Consider the following 23,105-nt stretch of genomic DNA (forward strand, 5'->3'; position numbering starts at 1 on the left):
TCCAGAATAGATCGGTTCTTGCTCTCCTCGGATTGGGAAGATCATTTCCCAGCAGTGTCACAAAAAAGACTTCAACGCATGTTCTCCGATCATTTCCCTATTGCTATGGATTTTGGGGCTCATTGCGGAGGTAAAAATTATTTCAAATTTGAGAACATGTGGCTTAAAGCCGAAGGTTTTCTCGACAAGGTTAGCTCTTGGTGGGGATCTTATTCTTTCGAGGGTCTTCCTAGCTATGTGTTAGCTAATAAATTGAAATCCCTCAAAATGGAATGAGGAGGAGTTTGGCGATATTGGGAGGAAAAAGGAGTTGATGGGAGGCATTCAAGAGTTGGATGAATTGGCAGAATCGAGAGGGTTAGATCAAGAGGAGAAGACTTGAAAGGCAGATATGTTGAAAGTTTTGGAGAACACTTTGTTGTGTGAAGAGATTCACTGGTGCCAGAAATCAAGAACTTTGTGGCTCAAGGAGGGGGACCGAAATACTCGCTTCTTTCACAAGATGGCGAATTCTCATTGTAGGTACAATCGTGTGGAAGTGCTTCGTATTAATGGCGTTTTATCCAATGATTTAGTTGAGGTTAAAGATCACATGGTGTAGTATTATCAAAATTTACACTCGGAGCAAAGTTCATGGTGGCCTAGAATGGACAACCAGCCTTTCTTGTCTATTGATGAGGAGGATTGTAGGTGGTTGGAAAGAGAGTTTGAGGAAAAGGAGGTTTGGGAGGTGATAAAAGGTATGGATGGTGATAAGGCACCGGGTCCAGATGGTTTCTCCATGGCTTTTTTTCAAGCTTGTTGGGGTGTTGTTAAACAAGATGTTATGGCGGTTTTTGATGAGTTCCATCGCAGACGGCAGTTGGTGAAGAGCTTGAATGCTACTTTCATTTCTTTGATTTCGAAAAAGGCGGATGCGGTGGAGATGAAGGATTTTCGGCCCATAAGCTTGGTGGGAGGGGTGTACAAAATTGTTTCTAAGGTTCTCGCCTTTAGGTTGAGAACTGTCTTGGGCAAGGTTATTTCATACTCTCAAAATGCTTTCTTAGGGGGCCAACAAATCCTAGATTCGGTTCTTATTGCAAACGAATGTGTGGATAGTCGCATGAAGCAAGGGGTGCCAGGTGTTATTTGTAAGTTGGACCTGGAAAAGGCGTACGATCATGTAAATTGGGACTTTATTTTGTACTTGCTGCATAGGTGTGGTTTTGGGGAAAGGTGGAAGGCTTGGATAGAGTGGTGTGTTACGTTAGTAAGATTCTCCATTCCAGTGAATGGCTCTCCGGAAGGGTTCTTTAGCAGTTCGAGGAGAATTTGGCAAGGGAATCCCCTTTCTCCGTTACTTTTTGTGCTTGTTATGGAGGCATTGAGTAAGATGGTGAATGCTACGGTTGATCAAGGACTTTTGACAGGCTTCTCGGTGGGAGATAGGGTTGTCTCGGATTTGGAGGTCTCTCACTTCTTATTTGCTGATGATACCTTGATTTTTTGTGAAGCTTCTCTCGAGCAAATCCGGTATGTGCGCCTCATTCTTTTATGTTTTGAAGCTGTGTCGGGTTTGAGAGTTAATCTTGGAAAGTCTAAAATTGTGGCTATTGAAGAGGTGGAGAACATTGGGGTGTTAGCTAATATCCTTGGGTGTAGTGTTGCCGATTTGCCCATGAAGTATTTGGGTCTCCCTCTTGGGGCGCCGTATAAGGACACGATTATGCGGAATGATGTGATTGAGAAGATGGAGCGTCAAATGGCAGGTTGGAAGAGGATATACCTCTCTAAAGGAGGCCGTTTAACTCTCATCAAGAGTACGTTGTCTAATCTTCCGACTTACTTATTGTCTTTTTTTCCGATTCCCATGAGTGTAGCTAAAAGGCTTGAGAAGGTCCAAAGAGATTTCTTGTGGGGAGAAATGGGAGATGAGGCTATGTTGCATCTTGTAAAGTGGGATCAAGTTTGCTGTCCCTTACATTACGGTGGTCTTGGTATTCGAAAGTTGCATCAGTTTAATCAAGCTCTCTTGGGGAAATGGCTTTGGAGATATGCAAATGAGAGTGAGGCTTTTTGGTGCAACGTTATCAAAGCCAAGTACGAAGAACAGGAAGGCGGGTGGTGCACGAAGGAGGTTTCGGGTTCTCATGTTGTGGGTGTATGGAAGCATGTTCGTCAAGGTTGGAGTTTCTTTGCCAAAGGTTGTCGGTTTAAGGTGGGGGTGGGTTTGAAAGTTCGTTTCTGGCATGATACTTGGTGTGGGGAAACTCCGTTGAAGCAAGACTTTCCATCTTTGTTCAGCATTGCTAGACACAAAGAAGCTTGGGTGAAGGACAATTTAACTTGGAGGAGTGGGGTTATAGAGTGGAATGTCACTTTTGTGCGACATGTTCGGGATTGGGAGATGGATTTGGTTGCTTCTTTTTTTGATCGGTTGTACTCGTGCAAGATCTCTGTAGGTACGGTGGATCGTATTTGCTGGGCCTCGTCTAGGAAAGGTAAGTTCGAGGTTAAGTCGCTCTTCAAGGCCTTGTCTAATTTTGGCCATGAGATGTTTCCTTGGAAGAGTATTTGGCGCACTAAGGTGCCTTTGAGAGGCTTTTTTTGGGTGGACCGCGGCCTTAGGCAAAATTTTGACTCATGATAATCTGCGGAAAAGGAACCTTGTGGTGGTGAAGTGGTGTTGTATGTGCAAAAAGTCAGGAGAGTCAGTAGATCATCTTCTTCTCCATTGTGAAACCGCAAGAGCTCTTTGGCACACTATTTTCAGTCGGTTTGGGTTGCATTGGGTTATGCCTTGCAGAGTAAGGGACTTGTTCTATTGCTGGTGGTCGGGAGGTCGTGCTCGAAGTGCGGTAGTTTGGAAGATGATCCCTCTATGTCTTATGTGGTGTATATGGATTGAAAGAAATGCTAGATGTTTTGAGAACTCTACTAGGACTATAGAGGAACTGACTCATCTTTTCTTCTTTACTCTTTACTCTTGGACGGCTGCTTGGCTAGCTCTTTTAGTAATTAGTTTCTCTGATTTCCTCTTTCACTTCTCTCCCTCTTAGGCGCTCTCTTTTATACTTCCCGTGTATATGGGTTGCGCCCCTCTGCGCTTTTGATATATAATTTTTTAGTTATCAAAAAAAAAAAAAAAATGCCCCACACAAACTTCCCAACTTTTCCACCACCCTTCTATCCCACATAAGCAAAATACCTCTTGAAGCTCCTTGATAAATAACACCAATCCATATGTGCACAACTCCACAAGCTCCTGGCTATCTCCCTAGTTACATGCTGCAATTTAGTCTCTTGTAAGCACACAATATCCGCTTTCCATTCCCCTATGAGGCCCTTAATCTTCATTTGTTTTTCCTCCAAGTTCAACCCCCTTACATTCCAAGATAAAATGTTTGGCTTCATTAAATCACTGTTAAGCCCCGCCTTTTCCCATTGACTTTGGTTGCAATTCCTTTCTTTCCATCATAATTAATAGAATATGACAAACGCTGTAACTCTCGTTTACCTTTGGAGCTTGTTGTTGTAGGTTCCACTACTAAGTCAACCACATGAGGACTTGTTTTGTTCTTTCGATCAGCTTCAATAGCTCTAAATATCGCCATCATCTCTTCCTCATGCCCTTCAAGTGACAATCCGACAACATGACAAAAACCTTTCACTCTTTCCACAACCCACTCACAAGCCTCTTTCTGATTCAACTCCTCACCCTTCATCATGTCCTCCATTTGCACTACCAAAGGCTCACAATCCACCACTTCTTAATCTTCAAACTGTATTAATTCCATACCAGTGACAAAATGTGTGCTTAGGACACATACATCATTTGTTTGCTGATTTGTCACGCAGAAGCTTCCCTGTTTGCATCCATTTCTTCATTTTGCCGAATGTTTTCCCCTTCGGCGAAGAACACTAATTGTGATAAAACAACTGGCTCACTGTCCATTGGGGTCCACTGACGTTTTGTAGTCTCCAGAGCTACCCCTGTCAGCTTTTCCCCCTTATCCTCACTGCCTGGTTGCATCGTAGGACAACCCCCTACCCTAATTGCTGTTAGTGTCCAGTTTGGTGCACAGCTCCTCTGTGCAGCCTTCCTCGCAAATGCTTGCCCAAACTGCTTTTCCAACTCTGTCTCTGTTCAACCTAAGTCTGACTTTTCCTCCATCTCTGGTCTACCATTGGCGATCTTGATAGTCCACGGATCTCCATTCTTGTGCTCCTGTGTTTGCCTAGTGGCCTGGACGGCTCTATCTGAATCTTCTGTGCTGGTTAAAGCAGGCTCCCGTACCCACCGCCGCTCACTATCTAGCGCCATCGAGCTCATTTCGTCCTCCTCTACGGTCTGCATAAGTCCATCCCCGATCGTCCTCTCTGCACAGATGGTTTGGGCTACTTGGTCTGGCCCATTTAAGCCCAGTTTCAGTTTCGACGGCATGCTCCGGCCGCATTCCAGCAGGTTGTCCGTCATCTTGTCCTCCTCTACGGGCTGCATAACGCTATCTCCGGTTCTCCTCTCTGCACAGATGGTTTGGGTGGCTTGGTTTGGTTCATTTAAGCCCAGTTTCAGTTCCGACGACATGCTCCAGCTGCTATCCGGCAGGTTCTCCGCCAGTTGTTACTTCGCTGTAGGTTGCATACCACCATCGCTAGTCCTCCTCTCTGCATAGATTGTTTGGGCAGCTTGGTTTGGTTCATTTAAGCCATGTTCCATTTCAGGCGACCTGCTCTGGCTACTCTTCGGCAACTTTTTCACGCGCTAGCGGAACAGTCTCCTGGGTGATCGCCTACGTCGATAAGTTTTCCTGAACCGATGTATGGATTGGGCTCTATTCTCCACTGGGTCCAGTTTGGACTGAATTTGAATTAGCCCACCCTCCTTATTATTCGCTGGTATCTCCTAGCCCACTTTTTCGTTAGTAACAGAGCCCATCTGCATTCTTTCCCCCCAAGTTTTCCAGCCCATCTCAATTTTGTGCATACAGCTGTCTATCTCCCTCTTTAAGGAAAGTAGTATCTCTTTCAATGGCTGAATATTTCCTTCCCAAGTGTGAGCAGACTGCATCTCTAAATTTGGAATGGCGCGATCTCCGGGAGCAAAACAATGGCGCCTTGTGCTTCGCACTTTCCAGAATAAGCCTTGTCTCTTCTTCGCCGGTGGCCTGATTACCGGTGATGAGTTCTTCATCCACTTGAGAAGAATTTTCCTCCATGACCATGGCTGGAATCTTACCCCTCTCGATGGTTCTCTTCCCCATCACCACCTTCGCATACAACTCCCTGTTCTGTGCCCATTGTGATCCTTGCAGTACCTTCCCCGTTTGCACCTCCCCCTTCTGCCCTTCCAGTTGCTTTTCCGGCAGCCCTCGAACCAGCGGCATGACTACGTGTTGCTTGTCAAAATGCGTTTTCAAACGTCGTAATTGAACCCTACATTCCACCCAGCCTTTCCTGTCATTACCCTCAGGGATAATCACAAAACTTCTCTGCCCTTTGCCTCCGTATTCAGACAACTCCAAGAAATTCCCGTAAGAATTGTTTCTTCTCTGCACCACATACGCAAAGCTGCCAAAGCAAAACGTTCTCCAATTCTCATGCACTGTTTCTTCTGCGGTCAGAAAATCCCATGCATTCACCAGCCAAAACACGGTTGGCCACACCATGATCACTGATCTATAGACCCTTTTACTCTGTTCAGCCATTTGAACGCCTCTGTTCACGTTGGAACGAATCTCAAACGATTTAGAATCCACGTAGAAAAAGCCCAAGTATCCCATCGTTAACACTAGAGCCTAAAACAAAAGAACAAGCTCAACTACTACCGATTACAACCTGCTTTCGATGATGACCGGAAATGACATCGTTGAATATCAAGCTCTCTATGATACCAACATGGCATATAGGATGCCAAAATTCCCAAAATATTCCTATTTTTAAATGAGAAATGTTACACATCTCAAATTTTCCCCCAAATATAGTAGTTTCCAAATGATGTGTCACAATCCTATGCAATCTATTATTTTGGGAAATGTGTTACCATCTTATGGGATTGTGACACATCATTTGGGAACCATATTTGGATGAAAAAATTTGGAAAGTATAGCATTTCTATTTTTAAATTAAAAAAAAAAAAGAACATTTGGTGACCCATGGATAGGTCATTTAGTTCTCTCCTTTTTTTTTTTTTTTTTAAGGGAAAATTTGTATTTTTATAAATTATACAGGAGTATAAGTGCTTGCTAGCTGTTTGATTAAACGCAAAACTCGAATGGAACGGGTAAAATTAAAAGAAGCTGATAATTGAGAACCCCGACATTGCAAGTTTTGAAAATTCGTGATTACGATTGCAAAACCTTTGAGAGTTCTTTTTTTTTTGGGGGTGGGTGGGGGGAATATCCCCAAAATGTTATTTAACTATAGGAGGCTAAATTAGAGGGGCTTTTTCTTATTTGCTCATGTGGGATCGGAGGGCGGTGGAGAAAATCAAAGTGTGTGTGTGGGTGAGTTCTTAGTTGTTTCTTTTGGAAATGTTGAAGATCAATTTTCTTAGGCTTTGTGGGTGTTTATATTTATAGCCTTGATGCCGATTGTGATTGAAGGTTTTTATGAGATGAATTGGTTGATTTGCTAAGTTGGTAGAACTTACCATAATGCATTTGTTGGGGGTGTTTTCAGATTTCGTTTTTTGAGCTGGGGCTCATGGACATTCTTCTTGTGGGGGGCTCTTTTATGTGCTCTAGTAATAGGAACCCTCCCTCGTGGTCTAGAATTTATAGATTCCTTGTTTCCCCATATTGGGAAGCCCAATTCCCTCATTTGACCCATAAAAGGTTCCCTAGACTATGCTCAAATCCTTTTCCTATTTGAGAGAAAAAACCTAGGGCACTGTGATTAAGAAAGGGTGAGAAGCGCACAAAGTTCTTTCTAGCTAACAGGTTGACAATGATAGTGGAGAAGATCATTTCCAAGCTTCATAACCCTCTCATCAAGGGTAGCCAGATTCTAGACTCTGTTCTCATTGTAAATGAGTGCCTTGACAACATTATTAGATTTGAGGAACTACGTATGTTGTGCAAGTTGGATATTGAAAAGGGTAATGACCATGTCAATTGGCACTTTCTATTGTATATGGTGAGGAGATGTGGTTTTGGGGAAAAGTGGTGTAAGTGGATGGCATATCATATTTCTTTGGTGCACTTTTCTGTAGTGATGAATGCACTGCAAGTGATTTTTTTAGTAGCTCACGTGACTTGAGATAGGAGATCCATTGCTCCCTTTCTATTGCTTCCTTTCTATTTGTTATTGTTATAATAGCGTTAAGTAAATAATTGATGCTATAGTGAATGGATGTTTTTTATTAGGCTTCTCGGTGGAGTTGCCGAGTAGTGGTTCCATCAATATTTCTCACCTTTTGTTTGCGGACAACACCTTTATATTTTGCAGGGCAAATCCAGATCATCTTCGCAACTTGCCTTGTTTGTTTTTATGCTTTGAAGTGGTTTTTGGTTTGAGGATCAACTTGGCTAAATTAGAGTTTGCCCCCGTTGGGAATGTCATTAATGTTGAAGGTCTGGCTAGCATTGTGGTTGCAGTGTATCTTCTTTGCCTATGAAATACCTAGGTCTTCCCTTGGGAGCTTCGTTTAAGGCCAAATCGGATGACATTATTGAGAAGATAAGAGTGTCGTTTGGCTGGATGGAAGAAGATATACTTGTCAAAGGGTGGCAAAGTTACATTAATTAAAATCACTTTATCTAATATGCCTAATTCATTTATCTTTTTCCCCTCCCGATTGGCATAGAGAAGTTGCAGTGTGATTTTTTGTGGGGTGATATTGGTAAAGAGTTCAAATTCCACTTAGTTAGCTGGCCTAAGGTTGTACTCTTATCTCTGAATGAGAGTTGGGGGTCCATAATTTATTTTTGTCCAACCGAGCTCTTTTGGGAAGTAGCATTGGCACTACGCTCATGACGCTCATGAGAAAGAGGCCTTATAGACATCTTGAAGTGACTTTTGAGATGTCTCTTGGTTTTCTGTATGTGCATAGGCTTTATCAGGTGTTAACTTTAGTTACTGCTACAAATTCTTCGTATGTAGATGATAGAGTAATCTTTGATCATTGTTATGATTGTCATTTTTCTGTATGTTGATTCTCTGAAATTGATTTGACTAGTTAGACTTTTTTTTTTTTTTTTTTGATAAGTGATTTGACTAGTCAGACTTACAATTTGCTTGTTGGTTAGTTTGAACTTGGACAGTGTTGTTGCATTGAAATACCTTTTTGGGCTTCCTGATGATACGCATGGGACTGGCGGCTTTTCTGAAGAAAACATCAATTACATAAAGGAATTGATTACTCTGTTGGGTTCAAATATCACTGCTGATGACCATGTAGCCGCCTCTGTCATGGACACAACTTTGCATCGGGTCAGTTAATTTGAAATTTAGCCTTTCTTGCTTTCTTTGTTTTCCTCTCAACTACTTGTTTACTACCTGACTTTACCATTGGTGTATAGGTCACAGAATCTGCAAAGTCATTGTTGTTATTGTTGCAGAAGCCTACTGGTTCTGTTAAGGTGGAAGATATTCTTTCTAGTAAAGGTGTTCTTTTATTATCGAATGATGTTCTGGTTTCATCAAAGATACATCGGATGACAGATGGCATTGCTGAAAAGGATGATGATTATCTCTGCCTAGGGGGACTAGGAGACAAGTTCCTGTGGGAATGTCCTGATGATAGATCGTCACAGACAGCTCTTCCTGGAAAGAGGAAAGTCTCTTCAGTAGATGGTCTAAGTAAGCGTGCTAGAGGAGAAAATTCACCGGCTGAGATTGTTGCTCAAGGTGCATTTTCACGGGGATCAGGACCATCTAATGCCCCTTCTGGTTCTACTCGCAGGGACAACTTCAGGGGGCGGAAACCAAATACCAGCCGGCCGCCCTCTATGCATGTGGATGATTATGTTGCAAGAGAAAGAAGTATTGATAATACTAGTAATTCTAACGTGATATCTATCCCACGAATAGGATCTACTGGTGGAAGGCCACCCTCAATACACGTGGATAAATTTATGGCCTTAGAAAGGGAACGCCAGAATCCAGTGGCAGCAGTTGTTGGGGATGCGGCAGCACAAGTGAAGAATGTAGCTCCTGAGAATGGCACTGATGTGGAGAAGTTCAAATCTAAGCAATTGAAAACAGAGCTAGATGATGATCTTCAGGGAATTGATATAGTTTTTGATGGAGAGGAGTCCGAATCTGATGACAAATTGCCCTTTCCTCAGCCAGATGATAATCTACAGCAGCCTGCCCCGGTCATAGTTGACCAAAGTTCTCCCCACTCTATTGTTGAAGAGACAGAGAGTGATATCCATGAAAGCAGCCAATTTTCTCACATGGGTACACCAATCACATCTAATGTTGATGAAAACACCCAAAGTGAGTTTTCTTCGAGGATGTCAGTTTCGCGTCCCGAAATGCGATTGACTCGAGAATCAAGTGTTTCTTCAGATAAGAAGTATCTTGAGCAGTCTGATGAGACAAAAAATGTTTTTCCTGTTAAAACCTCCAATAGGTTTGATTCTGCAGCAGCAACAAGTAGTTCTGGTTTTCCTGCCTCTGTTTACAATAGCGCATCAGCATCATCTGTACAATTACCAGTTGAGCCTAGGATAACTCCACAAAATATGTATCTAAAGAACAGTCCACATACTGCTGTTAATGTACCTGTAGCGACAGGATCTCAGGGACTGTACGACCAGAGGTTTCCCCCAAACCAACCACCTTTACCTCCAATGCCACCTCCTCCAACAATTTCACCTGTAATATCTCAAGCTTCTGATCTAGTTCAAAGTCAGTCATCCTTATTTATTAACCCTGTAACTGATGTACAGCAGTCGCTTCCCATGGCCTTCCAAGTAAGCAAAATAGGTTCACAATTTTGCTACAGCATTTCCATCCACTGCTGTTTTGTTTTTTTTATCTGGATTTATTTTATTTAATGTCTTTTCTTCTTTGCAGGTTCTGTCAGATTACCTACCATTCAACAACAGTTCAACATCATTGGCATCTTCCCTTCCCATGCCAGATTCCAAGTATTCACGGTCTTCTATCTCTTCTCCCAGATCTGCTAGGCCTCCTCCTCCACTTCCTCCTACACCACCTCCATTCTCATCTAGCCCCTATAATTTACCATCTATGAAAACTTCTACTTCCTCATCCTCACCGTACAATCCGACAATTGCCGGAACAAGTTCTTATCCACCACCTCCCTTGATGTCATCTTTGGGTTTCAATAGACCAGCTTCAAATCCCATGACTCTTTACGGAAGCACCCCAAACCAGCAGCTGGGTGAAAACCCGCCAAGTATCTTGCAGAGTCTCACCATTCCCCAGCCTTCCATGCCGTCAATACATTCCATTGCTCAGCTGCAGCCACTGCAGCCCCCCCAGCTTCCACGTCCTCCACAGCCACCTCAGCATCCTAGGCCACCTATTAAAGCTTCTCAACAGTTAGAGCAAGGGGCGTCTTTGCAAAATCAAATTCAAATGCAAATGCATCCGCTGCAGATGCTGCAACATTCACAAATGTCTTCAATAACTACCTATTATCAATCTCAACAGCAAGAGTTTTCACATGCACAACAACAGAGGCAAATTGAACATGCCCAACAGCAAGTTCTACATCAGCAAGGGGAGGTGGCAATCCAGCAGCAAACGGATTCAGGAATGTCATTACATGAGTACTTTAAATCTCCAGAAGCTATTCAGGTATTTTTACATGTAATTCAAGTCAAAGAACTCAATATATGGGATTACCAGTATTGCTTTTGTTCATTATAATTATTGTTATTCTTTCATGGCAGTCTTTATTAAGTGACCGGGATAAACTTTGCCAGCTTCTGGAGCAGCATCCGAAACTAATGCAGATGCTTCAGGTTATATATATAGCATTATTTTAAAGATTTACACTTCACATCTATTAACTTTCTTCTACTTTGCTAGCATTCATTGCTGATCAACAATGAAGAAGATAAGAGAATATTGTACTACATGTGTTTGATAGTGTTATTCATTAAAAAAAAAACCAGTGTCTTCTTTTAGCTTTATATTTTAGGTTTGTTCTCCTTGTTGCATATACTGTTGTTAGTGGCTTCTTCTGAGACTTTATTTTTTATTTTGAATTGTTATCTTTGGTTGACAATAGAAAGGGTAGCCAAGTTAGAAAGTTTTCTCTCGAAATCCCATTTATTACTTCACATCTTGTCCTAATTTTCTAGTATCATGCTGTGGGACCTTTATCACTATCATTTCTGGTCTGCTGCAATTTCTATTACTTTGGAGGGTCATGAATTAGCCTCTTTGATGCCTTTATCATTTTACGCACATCATCATTAGAAGTTTTGGTTTCTCTGGCACTTATCAAAAAGTTTTGGTTTATCTGGCAGTATATTATAATATTTTATATACTATTTTTACTCTAATTAGAGTTTTTTTTTTTTTTTGGTGGTTTAACAGGAAAGGTTGGGTGGTCAGCTATAGCAAGGTGGTAGAGGAATTGAAGGATGAACTTTTATCTGTCCTGGGTTTACTTCATACGATGGAAACTACTGGTCGAGTATGTATGAAGTCATTGCCCCAGTAGCCATTGTTCTATGCTGCAAGAATTACAAATGTCTGCCGGCGTCGTTCTTCTGTTCATCATGTCCAAGTGCATTATTTTTTTCATTTATGTACGATATACATGTATCTTTTTAGTTTACATTTGAATTAAATTGCCTCCCAATCATCTGAGTTTCTTAGGGGTGTATTAAGCTGAAGATGTGGCTTTTGACAAGCTGCAAGGTGGAGGATTGCTATCCGCTTGAAACAGGTGTATGGTATCATTGTTTGTTGTATTGTGACTGTAGAGAGCAACATTCCTTCTAGTAACTCAAAATGTATATAGAAAATTTTATGGTGAAGGTTATGGTGCATAGATTTTCCCATTGTTTTCCATGTGATAGCCACAGAAGTCAAAGGTTTAGTTTGTGAAAGGATTGGAGTAGGTCCGAGTTCAGAGGAATAGGATCCTCTCCATTTCATAGTATCCAGTTAATGTATTTTAGAGGTGTAAAATTGTCTAAAAAATTAAAATGAAAATTTTACCTCTCAAAAATACATTAATTGAATATTATCTATTTCAAATGAAATGTAGAGGATCGTTTTCTGAGTTTTCAGAGTGGTATTGCGTAGGAATATTATGGCACAGTTGTCTGGGATACATCCCCAAATACGTTGTGTTGGTCTTTTTTTCAGAGAATGTTTTCATTTTATTCTAGGTGTTTGATATATGAATCAATGAGTATATATCAGGTATATGGAAGACTATAAGATACTCATATAGAAGTGTATAATCCAATCAATCAAGCAAATGTGTGTATATATATATATATATATATATATATATATATATATATATAGCATGTGTTTAGAGGGTTATTACTTCGTGTAAAGTAGTGGGTTTTTGTCTGCCCCAGTTACATTAACAATCAATCCTCAATCCTGATTTGGTTGGTGTTTGGGAGCTGATCCAAAGTCTTTTTATTTGTATTTTTTACCCAATACGGGGAAAGGAAAAAAGGGACTAAAAAGGAGGGTTTTTAGCCGCTCTTAATTCTCAAAGAAGAAAGAAAATGAGAATTTTTAGAAAGGACAATTTCCTTTAACTTAGTCTATAAAAGCGACGTGTTTTTTGAACATGTGAAAAACACGTGTTTTTTTAATAGTAGGGATAAAGTTAGAATAAATTTAATTAAAAACTCATGTGCACCTCACATGTTATTAAAAAAATGGATACATAACTTTTATGAGAGTTTTCCTCCAAATTGGGTTGGAGGAATTTTTTTCAACTTATTCTATAAAAGTAACTGATATCCAATTTTTTAATAACATGTGAGGTGCACATGCGTTTTTAATAAGATTTATTTCAACTGTCTCTGTTATTAAAAAAACATGTGCTTTTCATATGTTTAAAGAACATATATCACTTTTATAGAATAGGTTGAAGGAAATTCTTTCAACCCAGTTTGGAGAAAAACTCTATCCTTTCAGAACTGCTTGCAAGTGCAAGGCGAAAATCGGCCTATTTTACTACCAAGTATGCACAAGAGTTGACACAATTGCTGATGGATGTTGGAGACTTTTTGAGCACACGGCGAATTTATGAATAGATGACCTTTATTGATAGCTAGTATACTTAGCTGGAAATCTCCTTCAAGATGGAGAGAGAAACATCTAAAATTGATGACAACGCGTGAAGCTAGGAGGGTTGCCTAGGCAAAACAATTAAAATGAGTGGCCGGCAAGGCATGAAGCTAGGAGTGCTGCCTCATTATCTCCAAATCCCCACTGAGGCTTCCGACACATGTCTCATTATTAATTAATCTCTATTAATTAGGATTTAAGCTTAGTCCAAGTATAGTTTGGGTTTTTATCTTTTATTTTGTTTTTTATCATCAGCCTCATTATTATATATGAGACTATTTTTGGGTGTTTAACAAAAATTCATTAGCTGCCTTCACGATTGACAATCCCATTATCTCCATAAAATCATCATCATCATCATATATATATCCACCGCATATATATGAATGAAAGTATGAAACGTAGAATATAAATTCTATGATCCAAGAAGCTCATGATCCTAGAAATCCTTCGTTATTTTACAAATACAACAACTGACTAATGAGACATTCATTTTCAAGGAACTTATACACGTGTCTCGCCCCAAATACAAATGTCAACCCAAAAGGAAAAAAAAAAAGAAAAAAAAAAAAGAGATTCCCTTTAAAAGAATCAAATTAACACTATTAAGAGTATACATTTAGAGAAAGTAAAATTAAATTTGAAATTTACCGCACCTAAGCCAAACCCTTATCTTAATAGTTAATAGTATGGTACCTACCTAGTGGAAAGAAAGAAAGATAATTCTATTATCTAAGGGCTCGTTTGAGTTTGCAATTTCAAAATGTGCGAATTGAAAATGCAATTTTTAAAAACCCAATTAAACGTTTAATAAAATTGTAGTTTGATATTTAAAATTACAGTTTAGTATTCAAAATCACGCACTTTTAAACAGACGTCTCTTTGATTGCGATTTGAAAATACAAATTCTTCTACGTTTTCAAATCAAATATATCTATATATATATATATATTTGCAATCTAATTTAAAATCACATTTAGTCGCATTACTCAATAGATGACATTGAAAGTCTCATATATAGCAATATATGCACTTACTTTAATCTCTAATGTCTGCCATTTGAAGAAACTTAAGAAAATGAGCCACTCGACTCTCGAGGCATTTGCTTCCTCTATCACCCTCATTTCCATCATTACCGTCGTGCCACGTATTGCAACACCGACACCCTGTATCAGCCTACGGGGCTGTGACACACCTCCACAAAGTCCCAATTTCTCTCCTACACATACACATTCACACTCTCATGCATGTGCATGGGGGGCATGCACATTTCCAATGCAAAGTCATGTGCATGAGAGTGCATATAACTCTTTTGCCCACAAACAGTGAAACAAAAAAGGGCTTTTGAATCTTCATGAAGCCTATGAGGTGGTGTGAGCCGACTGGCCATGGAAAGAGAATGGAAACCAAACGTTGAGATATCCCCAAACTGCCCCCGATGTGGTTCTTGCAACACCAAATTCTGCTACTACAACAACTACAGCTTGACACAGCCGAGGTACTTCTGCAAGGGCTGTAGAAGGTACTGGACCAAAGGCGGATCGTTACGGAATGTGCCCGTCGGCGGCGGCTGCCGGAAAAACAGACGGGGCGCGGGGAAGCTGTTAAGAAGTAGTGTGGCTAATGGGAGGCTTCCAAATAACCCAATGGGGAATTCATTGGCTGGAACATCTACTACCTCCACAATCATGCCTGATGGCTCACACATTGATCTTGCCCTTGTCTATGCAAACTTCTTGAGCCAAAAGCCGGATTCAAAGATGGCGCCGTTCGAGTTGCCGGAATTGCCGGCCAATTTTGTGAGCTCTGGTGCTGATCAATTGGTGGAGGAAAATAGTTTTTTTGGATGCCACAATCTTTCTGAATTGGCAGGGGAAATTTGTCCAGATGCTAGTGACTACCAGATGTGTTTGAGTGGATCTGATTCAATCCGGAAGCAGCAAGATAGAAGAGGGTATGACTCATCAAGCAATTACTATGCATTGCCACCATTGCCGGGAGAAGACATAGCCACCTCTGATCAAGAAGTGGTGTGGTCGTGTTCTCAGGCAATGATGGTGAATCATGGATTTCAAGGAACACAGCTGCCAATTGGACAAGAAGCTGAAGATCCAAATTCGTTGATTTCTAATTGGAGCCTGTTCGATTTGTCAAGTGATCATGATACTTTCTCAAGAACATGATCAGGGAGTGCGATTTTCTTTGTTGTTTTCTATTATTTCACTCACTATATATGATTATAAATATTGTATAGAATAGGATGGGGAAATTGCCTTTGAAATAATCTTTTAAGTGTATTGAGTGTTATATATATATATATCAAGAATATCACTCCTATAGCCAAGTTTGAGATTCATGATCCATTTGTAAAAAACTTTATGTATCCCATGGCCAACAGCTTATAAAAACACCTTTTTTTTTTTTTCGTTGCATGATCGTGCACGAACAAACGATTTGTATAGTGGATGTCACGTTTTTTTTTTTAAATGCAGAACTAGTTCTTGTGGTTGTACCCATTTATAATTTAGCTCTTTGTGGTTGCACCAATAAACATCTCAGTCATTGATCGATGAGGTAACATACATTGTGTCTAAAGGAAAGCTAAACACAAAGTTTTGGTCTTTCAAATTACACCATCATATATATTTTTTGAGTTATTGAGGCAAAATATATATTGTGTCTAAAATCACAAATCTTTTGGTAATGTTTATCACACAAGTTTTATGGATGCATCGTTATAATTATGTATGCGAACTCCAGACGAATTTGAAGTGTAAGGAGACAAATGACGCCTTGGAATAAAAGACAATACATATATTATGATTCAACTGTTTATAATAAATAAGAAAATAAAGCCATTAATTCTTAATATTACAACTAAGAATTTCATGAATAGAGCTCATTCTTGGCGTATGATGAATGCTAGCTGATCATGGCATGCTTAATCAACACATTCAAATGGCATTATACAGATTAATTACAACATAATTAATTAAAAAAAAAAAGAGGGGATTATTCTACATGCATGCCTACAACTTTGATTCTAGTCCATGTATTCTTTGCCAACTAGTATGACCAATCTCAGATTCTCAGCTGATCTGCAACCAATGATTCCTCCATCAGCTTTGATTGCGGGCCAATAAAAGTTCAACATGCAGCACAGGCATTCAAGCTCTCATGGCAGGTAGGTAGGTAGCTAGCTAGGGTTGGGGCTGCCATAGTTTTAGATATTAATATTGCAACTGGGACGACAATAAACCAAATGGAAAAGACATCCTTATAAAATTCAAATACACGTTGTGAGTAACTTCAAACTCCAAACCAACGGGAAACTAGAATTGGAATCCTACAATATCCTAGAGAAGAAAAGTACTTGGTATTCGAAAAATTAGAGGGCAAAAGACTACAATCCTGTCTAGATCATATTGACATGCAATTTTGTTATATATATATATATATACACGTGGCATATATGATATAATTCAATTATGTCTCTTTCGATCCTAGCTAGAAGCCTAGAAGATGTTATTTATAAATATTGAAGGTTTTAGAATATTTTGGTATTATTTTTATATATGTATTGTCTTTTATTATCATAAACGGAAATATTCTCCACCTAAATTATGATAGTATTTGCTACCAAATATATTTCTTATTGTAAATATGCTAAGAATATTATGTGACTTTATAATTATTGTATTTCTAATTTTTTTTAATTAATTCTTATTTAACTATAAATAAATTATTCCATTATTGCAGTAGTACATTTTTGCACATGACGGAACTATAGAAGTCATATAGCACAAAATAGGCAACACTTACGTCTTTTTCTACAAAGGTACGTAGAAGAAGTTATCAAGAAGTAGAAGTATACCAAATTAAGGGTGCAAATTGCAAAGATCGATCGTGGAAGGTCCCTCGGACGTACGTGGACCTGCATTATAATTAATTTAGTGAGAATTTTCTAGTATGTTTTGACCTTAGAATCATGCATATTCAAAACCCTATATATAAAGTAAAGCCATTAATAAATGCTACGTGGAATTTGTATGAACCACGTGTTCTAGGTGGCACTCAAGACCATATTAATTATTAAGTCAGCCTTGAAATTTGTGGTTCAAAATTAACACAAAATTCCTTTTTCAGACCACATGTTCCAGCTTCCAGGTGCCCGTCAAAACCATGAAAAATTTTAGATGCCAAAATCAACTCCTTTTATTATTATTATTATTTTTGTTTGGTTGGAAAATTCAAGATAAGCACGTGATCCAAGAAAATAACTCCCATCATCGGAATTACGAATCCTCTCTATCGTCTCGGCTAAAGGGTCTAAAATTCGGTCTGATAAAATCCAATATCTTTAAATTAAATTATAAAAAAAAAGCACCCAGTCAAATGGTAGAATATTATATGAATTAAAAAGTTCGGTTAGAATATAATATATAAATGCAGAGTAATATTAATTTAAGGGATCGCTCATCTTGGCAACGTGGTAGACGACGTGAGGGTTAAATTACTCACCTTCTCCCCTTCGCATGGCGTGCAACAATAGTGGGGGGCGTGGATTGTGAAGACACATGACATGGTCACCCAATATGACGTAGACGATCAACTAGGAGAAAATTAATTTAATTATTGGCATCTAGAGGTGTTTGTGGTAGGAGTTAAAAAGCGGGTGATTGCAGTTAATAACCGCCCGTCGACCCCTAATCGCTAACTGTCTAGATAGTTACGGTTTTATGTTTAAAGTTTTGAAAAAATCATTAATCGTTATTTGTCTTTATGTATATTATATAATATATATTATAGTTATATAATATAAAAGTTTAAGCCGATAAAAAATACTTATTTAATATTCCATTAAATATTATGGTAAACGGTACATCGGATATGTTAGATATATTAGATGTAAGTAACACGCAACATAAAGTAGTTGTAATTTGAACTTAGAAAAGATGCTCTCAATCAAGTACATTTGAGGGTAGATTCCAAAGTCTAATTTAGAGTAAGCCATCCCTAGTAGGAGTGTAAAACAAATCTCCTCCACACACTACAAAAATGGGGCTAGTTTTTGACTAGAGGTTTTTGACGTGTCAATGGTATTGACACGTCAAAAACCTCTTTTGACGCGTCGTTTTTGACGTTTATCGACCGTTAAAAGGGTAGGTGTCAAAAAACTGGGGTTTTTGACGTGTCTACAGTGACACGTCAAAAACTTTTGACGTGTCGGGAGTAACACGTCAAAAAAAATATTTTTGACGTGCTGAATTTTAGCACGTCAAAAATTTTTTGACGTGGCAACACTACCACGTCAAAAATATTTTTGACGTGGCAAAATTGACACGTCAAAAAATTTTTGACGTGTCAGTTTTGCCACGTCAAAAATTTTGGCCATTAAAAAAATATTTTAATTAAATTTTTTTTTTAATTAAAAAATTTATTAATTTAAATTATTTTTCAATTAAATGGTCAGCTCTCTCTCCCCCCCCCCCCCCCCAGCTCTCTCCTCTCTTCTTTTCTCTTTTCTCCATTTTCGTTACCCACCCCCCCCCCCCCAGCTCTCTCCCTCTCTTCTTTTCTCCATTTTCTTACTCTCTCTCTTCTTTCTTCTTTTTCATTTTCGTTACTGCCCCCCCCCCCCCCCCCTCCCCCCCAGCTCTCTCCCTCTCTTCTTTTCTCCATTTTCTTACTCTCTCTTCTTTCCTTCATTTTCAAAAACTCAAAACCAAAAAATCTTCAAAAATCAAAAACCAAATAAAAAAATTAACCTGAAAAATAAAAAACCCAAACCCAAAAAATCTTCTTATCTTCTATTCTTCTTCTTCTCTTTTCCTTTTTTTTTTTTTTTTTTTGCAGATCTACTTCTCTTCTCCTTTTATTTTTCTTCTTTTTCTTCTTCCCTCTAGAGGGAGTTGGCCGGCTGCAGAGAGAAGCTAGGGAGATTGAGAGAGGAGAGAGAGAGAGAGAGAGAGAGAGTTGAGTCTGGAAATGAGAGAAAGAACCAAAGATATAAAAGAATTATAAAGGGAAAAAAAGAGGGAAAGAAGATAGGAAAAAGAGGGAAAAAAAGTTAAAAATCCTGCTTTTTTTTTAGTGACGTGTTAACATTTAGCACGTCAAAAATTTTTGACGTGCTAAAAGTTACACGTCAAAAATAAACCAGATTTTTTTTTTAATAAAAAAAAAAAAAAAAAATATTTTGAAACAGTAATAATTTTTGACGTGCTGGGTTTTGGCACGTCAAAAATTTCTGACGTGCCAAAACCCAGCACGTCAAAAACTCTATCTATATATATATATATATATATATATAATATCGTTTATATGTGATATATATAATTAAAAGAATTTAAAATAATAACTTTTATTAGCCTTTTGACGTGCCATGCATGGCACGTCAAAAGACTAATAAAAAATATATTTTATTTATATATGTATATTTCTGATTTAATATATATATATATAATTTCATATATAATTATAATAAAACAAAAATAATATGATTCATTATATTATATTTTTAATTATATAATATAATGAATTTATAATATATTATAAAAATATTATAAATATATAATATTTTTGACGTGCCATGTGTGGCACGTCAAAAACTTATAATATATATATATATATATATATATATATAATCTTATTTAAATTATTATAAATTTTATTTATTTAAATTTTATTAAAATTATATTTACTCTATCATATATTTACTCTATCCAATTAAAATTAATTAGAGAATAAATAAATTAATATTCTAGATGTATAGATAATTAGATGTATCAACTAACCGACCACATATGTTGTGTTTGTCGAGTTCATATGAGGTTTGCGGATCTTATAAAATAAATGTATCAAGTATGTTTTATATATTTTTACAAAATTAATATGACTAGCTATCATATTAATATTACTAGACTGATCAATTTAACATTAAGTGTTGTTTATTACATATTTTTTTATATCATAATTAAAATTATTTTTGATATATATATATATATATATATATATATAATTAAAATTAATATAAGTTTTTGACGTGTCATGCTTGACACGTCAAAAGTTTTTGACGTGCCATGCATGACACGTCAAAAGTTTTTGACGTGCCAAACATGGCACGTCAAAAACTTATAATATATATATATATATATATATATATATTATCTTATTTAAACTATTTTCATAAAATTTTATTTATTTAAATGTTATTAAAATAGTATTTACTCTATCATATATATATATATATTTATTCTCTCCAATTAAAATTAATTAGAGAATAAATAAATAAACAAATTAATATTCTAGATGTATAGATATATAATTAAATGTATCAACTAACCGGCCGCATATGTTGTGTTTGTCGAATCCATATGAGGTTTGCAGGTCTTATAAAATAAATGTAACAAGTATGTTTTATATATTTTTATAAGAATAATATGGGTAGCTATCATATTAATATTACTAGGCTGATCAATTAACGCATGCATACATATATACTAATGATAATAAACTATAATTTATACTAATGACAATAAAAATTAATTTTTTATGCCAATTAACATTAATTGTTTGTTAATGCATATTTGTTTATATCAAAATTATTGTTAATTTTTTTTTTATTAAAAAAAGTTTTTGACATGTGGAATTGACACGTCAAAAGTTTTTGACGTGTGAAATTTACACGTCAAAAGTTTTTGACGTGTCAAATTGACACGTCAAAAGTTTTTGACGTGTTGATTCCACACGTCAAAAACTTTTGACGTGTCAATTCCACACGTCAAAAAACTTTTGACGTGTAAAAAAAGACACGTCAACAAAATTTTTTTTGACGTGCTTGCTTAGACACGTCAAAAGTTTTTGACGTGGCAAACATAAGTTACTGTTTGCCACGTCAAAAAACACACATTTTTTTGTAGTGACATATTAAGGGTGGGTGATAGGAGATGATATTGAAAAGGCAATGCTAGCTGTTGACAATTGAGAAATGTGATTGACTGCTGTGGAAAAGTCATACTAATTTCCTTGTAACTTTCGACTTCAAAAATTTTAGAGGTTAAAACTATTCTTTAATATATAATATAGAATAATACTGGTCGAGACTTGTGGTATTAATGAGCATCACCTCATAAATTTAGATCTCAAATTCGAGACTTGAAAGGTGCAAACTTTCTTTTAGAGCCACATCTTTCGGTGTAAAAGTTAGTGATTTATCCTGATCCGTGTACAAAAACTTTTGAGGGTGCAATGCACGAATCCGAAGTTTATTCTGCATGAGTGAATCCAAAAGGACTTGCTTATTGAGTTTCCCCATCATACTTCATAAATTAATGCAGATTCTAGAGGTTCTAGTACCACTAATAGAGGCATGCAGGACTATTTAATCTTGTGGTTTAGAAAAGGTTAAAGAAATGAGAAAGTCTATAGTCTAAAGGGTGGAGTACTTTTTCCTTCTTAATTGGGTGATGGAGTTGGACCGCTCCTCAATTACGTGAAAAGAAAACCACCAAATTTGTTGGTTTTAAAACCTGGTCTAAACCTGCAGGCTGCAGCAATATACAGACTGCATGCAGGGGTCGCCGCCGGTAGAGAGAAAATTGAGAAGAGAAATTAAGAAAATTAGGCCAATGGCAGGACTTGCGCGTTTCGGCCATACTGACCTTATTTCCTTTACAAAATATAAAATTTAAAGATTTCCATCTTTATCGTAAAAGGTTTTCATAAGAGTGAGATAATTATTAATTATGATCATAACAAAGTGTATTTTAAGGATATTGTAACTTTTAGGAGAAATTTCATGAAATTCTTAATATATATATATATATATATATATATATATATATATATATATATATATACTACCCTTCAAGGTTAAAAACTTTGAATTAAGGGTATCCAACTTTCAATAACCCATTTTCGTTATGATTTTCTGTTAATTTTTGTCAAAATGTCCAAAATACTCTTTTTTTTTTTTTTTTCTCTTTCTTTTTATTATTATTATTATTATTATTATTTTATAAAAAACAAAAAAATTGCAAAGATGTTGCAAATTTGTTTTTGTTTTCGTTTAGTTTTTCTTTTCTTTTTTTTTTTTTGAAAAAAAAAATGCCTAAATCTTTACAATTTTTTATTTTATTTGTTTATAATAAAAAAACATTGGTATTTTGGAAATTTTAACAAGATTTAATGAAAAATTCTAACGGAAGGGGTAATTAAAAAAAATTAAAAGTTTGATGGCCTTAGTTGAGAGTTTTTTTAACTTTGAAGGCACTTTTCAAAATACGTAAAAGTTCATAAAGATTTTGTGAAGTTTCCCCTAACTTTATTATAATTTTTTTTTTTTACAATTAATGTTGCAATTTATAATTGGTGAATTAATTAAGCAAAAATTATGATTTGTCAATTTAATTAATTAATGACCCATTTGCATGTCAACCATATATGCTCATGTGCTTATCAATCTTCTGCAACCCTTGAAAGCCATACTTCCAAGTTCCAAGCACAAGCACAAGCACACCCAAGAAATTAAGGCTCCCAATATCCTCCAAAATTAAAGAAAGAATCAATACTTCTGCTTGACCTAATTAAGTGTCATGTCCTACATTGTTGAAGCATATATGTTTTTGCCGATGATATTTCATGGTTTCAAACAATTTGTACTACAAGAACCAAGCCCTAGAATTAAGGAAAACGAGCGAGCAAAAGATTAATTCGAAGCGATTAATGAAAAATAACACAGCTTAATTGTAATTTGAAATGATCTTATATTCCACCAATGTTTTATGGAACTAAATCATATTTATATATGTACACAGAAAAGGGATCCCAATTAAAAAGGGAAATTAATTCTCTCCCCCTCTCTCTCTCTC

At 37.1% G+C, this 23,105-nt stretch overlaps 2 protein-coding genes across 4 annotated transcripts in view; both read left to right on the top strand.

Annotated features, from left to right (window-relative positions):
* EMB2016 (mRNA methyltransferase EMB2016) overlaps positions 1-11,983 on the top strand; it is a 36,884-nt gene extending 24,901 nt beyond the window's left edge. For 2 of the 3 annotated variants that reach the window (XM_059606225.2, XM_059606228.2), the window contains 5 exons: positions 8,232-8,415; positions 8,505-9,905; positions 10,009-10,758; positions 10,854-10,925; positions 11,506-11,983. In XM_059606225.2, coding sequence (XP_059462208.2) covers positions 8,232-8,415; positions 8,505-9,905; positions 10,009-10,758; positions 10,854-10,925; positions 11,506-11,529 — 2,431 coding nt within the window. In that variant the 3' untranslated portion in view covers positions 11,530-11,983. The remainder of the gene's footprint in view (positions 1-8,231; positions 8,416-8,504; positions 9,906-10,008; positions 10,759-10,853; positions 10,926-11,505) is intronic. The other variant, XM_059606226.2, reaches the window with a different exon arrangement.
* Positions 11,984-14,621: 2,638 nt separating this feature from the next.
* On the top strand, positions 14,622-15,416 carry LOC132162246 (dof zinc finger protein DOF3.5-like). Its single transcript, XM_059572507.2, has one exon. The coding sequence runs from the start codon at positions 14,622-14,624 to the stop codon at positions 15,414-15,416; it is 795 nt and encodes a 264-aa protein (XP_059428490.2).
* Positions 15,417-23,105: the final 7,689 nt, after the last annotated feature.

The sequence above is a fragment of the Corylus avellana genome, chromosome 10 (genome assembly GCF_965113065.1).
Source record: "Corylus avellana chromosome 10, dhCorAvel1.hap1.2, whole genome shotgun sequence".
Lineage (NCBI taxonomy): Eukaryota > Viridiplantae > Streptophyta > Magnoliopsida > Fagales > Betulaceae > Corylus > Corylus avellana.

Coding starts and splice junctions, on each gene's coding strand:
- LOC132162246 (XM_059572507.2), top strand. CDS start 14,622: ATGGAAAGAGAATGGAAACCAAACGTTGAGATATCCCCAAACTGCCCC.